Below are 10,244 nucleotides of genomic sequence, written 5' to 3'. Positions count from 1 at the left end.
GATGCTCTCTCTGCTTCCTTCAATGGTGACCTGCTGGATAGCAGACAACACTGTAACTCATATGACAACCTGGGCCAAGGGGACAGTGATGGGGATGATGGACCAATCTGTGTGCCTGCTCTCATCTCCCCGCCATGTTCCACTGACGATGTGGACCTGAGCCCCCCTGACATTGGCATGGCCTCTTTAGACTTTGACCCCATGTCTTTCCAGTGTAGCCTTCCTCTGGCAGAGACTTCCATTTTCTCACTTGACACAGATGAAAGCATACTGAAGAGGAGCCCGGGCAGTGCCAGTGGCTCAGAGCCAGCCTTGCCAGTCAGAGCTAAAGTTACGAGTAATTCTGTGTCTCCAGACCACAGTCCAGCCTTAAAGGATAGAAATAAACTGCCCCCTGCATCTTTCTCAGAGAAAACTCCAGTTCAATCCCTTGAGAGCAGTGAGAAGTCTGCTGTTGTGACTCCTTTAAGTGTCTCTGAATCGGCTGCCTCCATGATAAGGAAAGCACCAGAGAGCACTGTGCTTCAGCCCTCTTCCCCTCCATCTCCACTCGACTCTCCTGCAAAATTGAGCTCTCTGTCAAGAACCACCAATCTGCCCCTGAGTGAAGCCATTCAACAAGAGCTTCTTTCTAAAGCTGCTACCTTTGAGAGTAAAGAGAGTAAAGACATATCAAGCATTGAATGTTCACAGCCACCACAGGTCACCTTCTCTCAAGAGCAGCCAGGTAAGCTGAACTGAAATACAGGGATATGGTAGCTTAAATCCATGATGTTTGTTGAGGAGTCATTGACATTTTTATCCTAAATTAGTTTAATTCTCCTCTTCTAGAATGAGAATGTTTTTAATTTCTGTATTAAAATTAATTTTTAAAATGTCAGGGTGAAACCGCTGTCCTGATATCATTTTATAAAAGATTTTTCAAAAATATTTGAAACAAACACGAATACAGAGAGTACATTAAGAACTTAGACAATAGATTTTTGAACGTTTTTTTTATTTTATTTTATTGTAAACACCGTCATTAACCCTGATGCCACTGTGATATGAACCTCCAAGGTATGCTGGGTTTCATAAGAGAATTATTAGATTTTTCAGGTTTAGTTCACCAGGCTTTTACCAGTAGCGCTTTGCACAAACACCCTCAATGTAGAGAAATCTGTCCACAATCTGTAGAAATTTAACATTTCCCTATCTTACCTTCTCATGAATATTAGCCTGCTTTCTCCTTGTTTGAGTTCCCTCTGTTTTGTCCATCCATAGGAGCCGTAGCTCTGGACTCACCAAAGGGCAATGTCCCTGTCAGCTCTGTGTCCCTCATACCTCCCCCTCCCCCACCAAAGAACGCTGCCCGCATGCTTGCACTAGCTCTAGCTGAATCTGCCCAGCAGGCTACTATTCTCTCTCGGAGGCAATCCTCTGGACCCCCTACACCAGTGTCCCCCGTTAAGCCACAAGAGTTACTGGAGACCATGGACTGGCCTCCTCCTCCTTCCTTGCCATCACAGCCATCCTTGGAGGAAGCGGCAGTCGAAGCATCAAAGAGATCTGCCCCTACATCTTCACCACCCTCCACCCCAACTGAAAAGTTAACTCGCTCCGCCAGTCTGCACCTCAACACAGCTGAGAGCGGGAAGCCATCCAGCATTTCGTGCAATAGCCAGGATGTTATCTCACCAGAGACCTCAAGCCAGAGTGCTATGCCTTCTAGTCAACCTATTCAAGTTTCCCAAACACAAAAAAGCCCAGAAAGGCAGCAGCCAGCTGAGGGCCAGACACCTGTGGGCACAGACAAAACCACTACCACAATCACGACACCAGCTATCAGCAGCAAGGATACTGTCATTCAACAACCCAGCTCTGAGGTAAGCAGTGGCACATGCAGGGATGTCAGTAGCACTAGTACTTCAGTGCCAAAGCTGAACGTTAAGTAGTGTTATAAATAGTGCTGTTAAACGATTAATCACGATTAATTGCATCCAAAATAAAAGTTTTTGTTGACATAATATGAGTGTGCACTGTGTATATTTATTATGTATACAGTATAAAAATGCAAACACATGCATGTGTATTTAAGAATTTTTTTTATATATTATATATATTTATATAATATAATATAAATGTATATACATGTAAATATTTTCAAAATATATACAGTATGTGTGTGTATTTATATATATACATAATAAATAAACACAGTACACATACATATATCACGTAACAAAAACTTTTATTTTGAATGCGATTAATCGTTTGACAGCACTAGTTATAAACATTCATGAGCCAAACATTCACCATTGTAAATTCAAAATTAGAAAAGCATGTTAAGCATTAGTGCTACTAGTTGTTAGATCAAAAGCTGCCTGCCATTGTTTTTATTTAATTTGTTATTATTTATGTGAACCTTTAGAGTAGAGACCTGCGCGGGACGGATTTTTCAGTCCAGCTCCCGCCCACTCCCACAAGATTCTGTCCCGCGCCCGCCTGCTCCCGCAGAAAAATATCTTATCTCCGCTCCCGCTGTGCATGGTTTGACATGGCAGAATGCGAGCAGTGCTTCCTTTATTATCACTAAAAGCTGACATCTCAGTTCATTGCGATCTCATAAAGCTCTGTTATAATACAATGAACATATGCATAATGAATCTTTCACAATGTCTACACTTCGTGTGCTAAAATTAGACTATTCGTGAGCACGCAATTTCAGCACTGCGGTGAGTGGATTCTAACTTAATCACCTCTGGTTGGCCATTGTGTTCCAGAAATCAACAGCTCAGTCTGTGATTGGCTACATTGCGCAACCCTTTAAACACGCGTTATAAATAGAAACTCTGCCTAGCTTGCGCGTGTTAATCATTTTAATATTATTAGTTGTTCTTTTTGATTTTGTGCAACACAAATAACAATTTATTATAATTTATGTTTAGATAATTTCTATTTTGCGAGAGTCCCGCGAATCATTTTAATCTCCCGTATCCCGCACACACACGAGTCTCTTCCCGCCCGCACTCGCCCATCAAGAGATGTCCCGCGCCGCACCCTGTTGCGTTGGGTCCCGCGGTACTCCCGCGGGAATGCAGGTCTCTACTTTAGAGTGCATGTTTTTGCATGTGTGATTATTTCACCTGTCATATTGCAACAAAATTAGTATCAAAATTTAAAAATGATTAATCTGGTAATGATATCAATAACTAAAATTACAGCGCATGTAAATACAAAAAGGGAAATATAAGAAACCTAACAGTGTTTGTTTGGGCTTAATCCATAGAGCCATATGACTGAAATGGTTATGCCACCAAAACCCATAAAGACACCAGATCAGCCAGTCGCAATTCTCCAGCCTCAGCCACAAATACAGACTCAACCTCATGCAGCCATTCGGTCTCAACCTCAAGTTCAGCCTCATTCTCAGTCACAAGCACAGCCGCAGTTTCAGCCCAAATCGCAGCCCAATGCTAGAGTTGCACCAACCCCCGCAGCACCTCTTGATCCTGTGGAAAAACCATGGGAAGCCATAAAGCCTGTCCATTCAAAAGCAGATAGTGCTCCTCAACACCATACTCAGGTAGTGACGCCGCCAACGCCTCCAGTTCGTTCTATTGAAAGTAAACTAGCAATGGCTGCTCTCTGCAACACTGAGGCTGCAAACCCCACCAACTTTCATGCCATCTTAGAAACATCCATGAGAGGCTCAGTGGAGGAGACTCCCCCGCAATCTCATCCATCTCACCATAGGGCTTCCACTCATCAGTCAGGTTACATTTACCACTCAAAAGGGGACGCTGCCCTACTGGAGCCCACCACAGAGGCGTATTACCATCAGCGGGTATCCCCTTCAGGTCAGGCTTCGATGGCATACCATTACAGACCAGAGAGTGTTCCACCACACGTTTCTTATGTGTCGAAATCAGAGCCACAGATTTCCTATAGAGGCCACGGTGATGGCCGATACAATACGATTGGACCTAGGTCCTACCACCAGTCCATCAAATCGCGTGGCCCTCTGAGAAGTGAATACATTTCTCCAGGCTCACTGCACCACTCCCATGGCTACAGCCAAGTAGATGGACCTACCGTGTACCCAACAATCCGCAGGGTCCACTCCCTACATGTGGCTCCCACCGCTATCCGCTCAACGCCGGTCACCAGAACCGAGGTTCCACCAGATGATGAGTTATTTTACTACCAGCGCCCAGTCTACCACTGCAAGTCTCACCAACCGGCCTCTCAAGCCGACTACCACGTCACACAACTGCAGCCTTATTTTGAGAACGGAAGAGTTCAGTACCGCTACAGCCCCTACTCTGGCTCTCACGTTCTGGATGCCCCTTTCTACGATGTGGACCATTATGGTACGATCCGCTTACGGCACGTCCATTCCTTCAGCGGTCGGGATAGTGCCCCTCTCCTTCGGTCTGGAGCCAAATCTGGAGGCTACCACTACCTTTCAAAGCATTTCATTCCTTTAAAGGAGCATAGCTTCGTAAGCAGAGACATGCCACCTTACGGTGGTTCAAAAGGGAGTGTTTACTTTGCATGGGATCCAGACGAAGCAGAGAGGCTTCGCATACACTCTATCCGCAGGGAAAGCCGAGCGAGACAAAAGGTGAAGGGTTCTGTTATGTCTCAGTATGACAACATAGGACCCTACATGCCAATGGATATAGACATGTTACACTTGCGCAGCAAATCAGATCCCGGCAAAACTGTATTGATGGCTGCCGAGAGCAAGGAGGCCAGATATAATATCGTTCCTGGATCTCAGCATGCTCCCAGGCACTTGATCTCCGATCCAGATGTCCTGATGTATATGGAAACAGAGAAGCACTGCCAAGGAAATGGGATGGGGGATAAGACCACCAAAGAAAGCAGCTCCAGGACCTACTCGTCCATCCATTCACATCAATCGCAACTTCCACCACGAAGCCTGCAGCACTTACCAGAGGGTGGCTATCATGACCCGAAGTTTGAACCTGGGGAAAAGCAACCGAGCAGTAAACATTGGCAGGAACACTCGGAGAGCAGGACTGCCCAACCTCGTTACGAAAGGTCAGATTTGGATCGCCACATATGCAGGGTTAAAGCCACGAGCAGCGCCAGTGAAGATGAACAAGCAGTGCCTGTGAGGCCAGCTCCTCCACCCAAGCCAGAGAGATCACATAGCGTTAGAGAGCGACAGCATTATAACCAATCCAGTCTTCCCGCACATCTACCAGACAATTCAGACCATAGTGGATCCTACTCTCATCAGTCACAGGGACAAAGTGCCATTACTTTACAGTCACACTATGACAACCTGGATGACTACCATCCGGTACCTCAGTCCCAAACCTCATTATCAAATCGGGGTGGTTCCAGCTCCTATCACAGCCCTGGTTTCTCAACTCCACATAGTAATCGGGCATACTCCACTGCCTTGGGACAGGGCGCCTTCATACAGGCTGAGCTTTCAGTGCAGAGGCCAGAGACCGAGATTAATGCTGAGTAAACAGGCATTTAATGACAAATAAGATTATTGTAGTCAATAACTCAGTTGAAGTTTAGCAGCCTCTGCGGGACAGTGGACTGCCTTCTGACTGTTTACATTCAGTTTCCTTTTTTTTTAATGTACAAAGAAATGTAAAAGACTTTTTACTGAACTGAATGTACCATAATTTCATCAGTTGTTTAAACATTGTGACATGGAAATATAACTTGTTATATGCTGTAGATATTCTGTGATATTGACAAATGGTACATGAATCATAACCAGATGAGTTATGTGTATCGGAGAAGTACTACTGGATATGAGGGATTCTTTTTGTTCTGTTTTATTACTTTGAAAAGGTCTGGGACTGGGTATAAATGAAGTGTAAAGGTTTGCATTTTAGAAATGCATGTAATCTACATTTTACAGAACAGTTCTGTGTACCTTGATATATATATATATTTATATGTATTGTGTACTTTATGGGTGTTACAGTAACAGTGGAAGGGAAGCCCTGTTTAAGTCATCCTACCTTCATTTTACACAACTAGGTGGTACATGAAATTCTTAATATTATGCCTTCTGGTTGGGGGCCCAAAATGTGCATTTTTTCCATTTTGTCCGGACTGTGCCATTACTATTATGTATGATAGGGTTTCATCACAAGCAACTGGATTTCTTTCTTCATTCGAAAACTTGACATGATTTGACTGAACTCTGCTTGGATTGGCTGCTGTTTGTTGTTGGAGGGACCAAACAATGAATGGAGATTGTGATGGCAGAAGTATTCATTAAGATATTGGAGAATGCCTGAAGGTAAGAGTGCCAGTGTGAAGTGACACATTTCTCGTCCCACTTTCAGGGAATTGTGTTATTGACAGGGAGTTTTTGATACATTTAGTGATTAAAATATGTTTCTGACTGATTTTAGACCAGCACCTTACTTATATTTTTGTAACAAGCTGCATTACTAAATTTCACATAGATCCATACACTTTATATAAGGGGAACCCCTTACCTGAAAAGTCCATTCATTTCATAATGCTGAAAAATTAGTGAATCTGTCAGGTGGAGATAAACCAATATTGTAGTTATTTAAAAGGACAGTTTATGATTAGGGGACCCGTTTTTTGTTGTTTTGCAAAGTCGTTGCATGTTACCGTTCTGTCAAACAGTAATTATTATTGCATTACGATGCCTTTAAAATTTGTGTTCGAGTATTCAAATGAGCCCAAGCTCACAATGGCATAATTTGTATGTTTGTGGTTGATTCCCAAATAACATCTGTTTTTGTGTTTTGCCCAGCCTTATGAAGTTCATTTTCCAGCATTTTTATGATTGACATTTAATATGCTGTTTTCTTGATTTTGTTTATTTGTTTTAGACTGTGAAAAAAAATGGTTGGGTGGCTAGTGTGGAAAAAAATAAAGGCACTCATATGTAACCTCTATTTTATGGGACCAAACTAAAATGTTAATGCAGCATCTCCATACTTGCACTCTCCTCATGAGGATTTGACCCTGAAAACTATAGCATTAAAGCTTGCAGAGCCTAATTTAATCAAGCTTGAATGAACCTGCAGTCTGATTTCATTTAGCCTCAAATGGCATTTACTCCTTTATTTTTGGGGAGGATTTTTTTTTTTTTTTAGTATAGCAAACAAATGAGTAGCCTGAACATTACTAGTATTTCTCTTTAAAACAAATACTTATTCAGCTTACATCTGTAATATAATACAGCTGCTGTTTGATTTAATTTGGCTGGATTGTTGTAATAAAGACCTCCTTTTAGATAGCATTTGATATGTTAATCTCAAGCATTATACTATAAATCCATAGCTATTTGGTCACATTCCCCCAAACCTCTACACATCTGCTTAAGGAGCCACCTAGCTGAACGTCTTTCTGTAATACCAAGAAAGTATTATCATACATGTCTATGACTAAAACATAATATGCTCACAGTTAGCCATGTTTCAAATATATTCGTGATAACAAATGGAGGATCTCGGTGTCACCTTTGAACCCAAATAAAATTCAGCTTAGCCTGAAAGAAGGAATGATTTATTGATTCCATTCTTCTTGTGCATTTAATTCAGTTTATTCATCTATTTTACACATGTTGTATTTGTAGTATTTTACCTTAGTACAATCAAAATATCACAAAATACAAAGATAGAGGGTTTTTTAAAGTCTAATTCTTCTTTCTTATCCAAATACAGTATAAGGATAATGTTTGGGGTTGGTAAGATTTTTTTGAAAGCCGTCCCATTCTTATTTCACTGCATTTTTTGCTACAATTTTGAATAACTTTAGAATTTGTTTTTTACATTTTAATATATTCTAAAATGTAGTTTGTCAAAGCTGAACGTTCAGCAGCCATTCTACTTTAGTGTCATATGATCCAAAATTGTTATAATATGATGATTTGGTGCTCAAGAAACATTTATCACAGTTGAAAACTACTTAAAATAGTGCTTAATATTTTTGTGGACCCCGTGATAAATTTTTTTCAGAATTCTTTGATGAATAGGAAGTTCAAAGAACAACTTATTTGAAATATAAATCTTATGTAACGGTAAAATGTCTTTACTGTCATCTTTGATCAAATTAATTTTTTTGAATGTTTGCATAGGTTTGATCTATACAAGAAGTATTGTGCATTTTAGATACCAGTTTAAAATCTTGAACATTGTGTGAATTGTAAGAATGCTGTGTGCCATCAAGAATTTAAACAACTAGCACAACTTAATTTGAATGAATACAGCACTTTACATTTTAAACATTTTATTTATTCTTTAATATCAAAACAATGAAACCCTTTTAATGCCAATCACAGTGGCACATAATCATAATCAAGAAATTTGTTTTTTGCATCATAAATCTTGTATCAGTGACCCACATAACGGACAGATACATGGACAGAGCATCTTCACATCTAAGTGCCAATGTTGGGGGTGTTTTCATGCAAACTCTGCAGGGCGAGATCTGACCACTTCATCTCTTGTTCTTTGACTGACTCAGTCGATCCGCCGTTGTCTTGCTCTGCTTCTGGAAGTTCACTCTGCCAGAAAAAGGTATAAAATAAAGTGAAATCATACAGGTGCATCTCAAAAAATTAGAATATCATGGGGAAAAAAAAAAAATTGTACCTTATTTCAAAAAGTGAAACTTTAATATATTCTACACAAGCAACAGGGATTACCGCAAGCTTGAGAATACTGTCAAGCAAAGCCGATTCAAACACTTGGGAGAGCTTCACAAGGAGTGGACTGAAGCTAGAGTCAGTGCATCAAGAGTCACCACACTCAGACGTCTTTAGAAAAAGGGCTACCAAACCACTTCTGAAACCGTGGCTTTTTGTTAATGACTGTCCTACTACAGGATTTAACACAGAGTAACAGCTCACTACCAGTTACAAAAGACACTGTAACAGTCCGTCTCAGGCAATTCTGGATGCATTTTTCATCAATTAATATTCTTCTTAAATTATCCTTTGACTATGTTCTGAAATTTTTTTTGGCCCAAACTACGTCTGCTGGTGTTGGTCTATTGTGTTTTATCAAGTCCAAAGTCGATGCAGATGTCTACCAGGAGATTTTGGAGCACTTTATACTTTCATCTGCTGACAAGCTTTATGGAGATGATGATTTCCTTTTCCAGCAGGACTTAGCACCTGCCCACAGTGCCAAAACCACTTCCAAGTGGTTTGCTGACCATGATATTACTGTGCTTGATTGGCCAGCCAACATGCCTGACCTGAACCCCATATGGAATCTATGGGATATTTTCAAGAGAAAGATGAGAAACAGTTGATCCAACAATACGGATGAGCTGAAGGCTCAATAGTGCCTCAGCAGTGCCACGGGCTGATCGCTTCCATGCCACACCTCACATGTTGTCATTTGTGCTAAAGGAGCCCCGACCAAGTATTGAGTGCATAAATGAACATACTTTAAAGAACTTGAACTTTTCTGTTTTGCAAATCCTTTTTTTGATTGATCTTAGGAAATATTCTAATATTTTGAGATACTGGATTTTTGACTTTCATGAGCTGTAAGCTCTAATCATCAAAATTATAACAAAAAACTTTTGAAATGTTTTACTTTACATGTAATGAATCTAGAATATATGAAAGTTTCACTTTTTGAAATAAGTTACAAAAAAATGAACTTTTTCACGATATTCTAATTTTTTGAGATGCGCCTGTACAGTGATATCACATAATACAAATGTAAAGTATTCATGCTCAGATATTTCCACGAGCAAAATATGTTGCTGTCTCTCTATACCTAATGAAAATGAAAAAAGGAAGTAAAAAAAATCATGTGTTGTGCACATTCCACTGCTGACTGAAGTATTAACAGTACTCGCCATTGCGAAGATTACTTAAAGCTGCAGTCCGTAAATTTTGCCTCTTTGTCGCCAACTCTTGTTTGAAAACCTGGAATTGCAGCTGTGTGCAGAATTATCTAGCTTGTGTGGGTTGTGAGTGGGTGAATCTAATGTTCTGAAGAGTATGTGTGGCAGTCAGTCACCGCACCGGTGTGGATATTTACTGTACTTCGCAATCACAGATTCTAGCCTATGTCTTGGAATATATGACCCAAATAAGAATTGTCACCGTATACTGCCATCTGAACAAGTAAGTAACAAGTTTGCCACGTTTGTTCTGACCAACTGAGGAAAAAAGCATTACAATAAATCTCGCTACCAATGGTGACTAAATCTAAAGATCGGTTAGCTCATATCACATCAAACCGTTCAAATTATTATTA

The 10,244-nt window shown here is 40.6% G+C and overlaps 2 protein-coding genes across 6 annotated transcripts in view; one reads left to right on the top strand and one right to left on the bottom strand.

Moving 5' to 3' along the window:
• The window catches only part of LOC107756108 (rho GTPase-activating protein 32-like), a 135,995-nt gene extending 128,509 nt beyond the window's left edge, over positions 1-7,486 (top strand). For all 5 annotated transcript variants that reach the window (XM_016573101.1, XM_016573100.1, XM_016573098.1 and 2 more), the window contains one exon: positions 3,269-7,486. In XM_016573101.1, coding sequence (XP_016428587.1) covers positions 3,269-5,488 — 2,220 coding nt within the window. In that variant the 3' untranslated portion in view covers positions 5,489-7,486. The remainder of the gene's footprint in view (positions 1-3,268) is intronic.
• Positions 7,487-8,264: 778 nt separating this feature from the next.
• LOC107756075 (anaphase-promoting complex subunit 13-like) overlaps positions 8,265-10,244 on the bottom strand; it is a 4,175-nt gene continuing 2,195 nt past the window's right edge. The window contains exon 3 of the mRNA XM_016573048.1: positions 8,265-8,530. Within this exon, the coding sequence (XP_016428534.1) occupies positions 8,405-8,530 (126 nt within the window). The 3' untranslated portion in view covers positions 8,265-8,404. The remainder of the gene's footprint in view (positions 8,531-10,244) is intronic.

Source organism: Sinocyclocheilus rhinocerous, unplaced genomic scaffold, assembly GCF_001515625.1.
Source record: "Sinocyclocheilus rhinocerous isolate Xijiao unplaced genomic scaffold, SAMN03320098_v1.1 scaffold682, whole genome shotgun sequence".
Taxonomy (NCBI): domain Eukaryota; kingdom Metazoa; phylum Chordata; class Actinopteri; order Cypriniformes; family Cyprinidae; genus Sinocyclocheilus; species Sinocyclocheilus rhinocerous.
The sequence above is the reverse complement of the archived record's forward strand: the minus strand, read 5'-3'. Positions and strand labels throughout refer to the sequence as shown.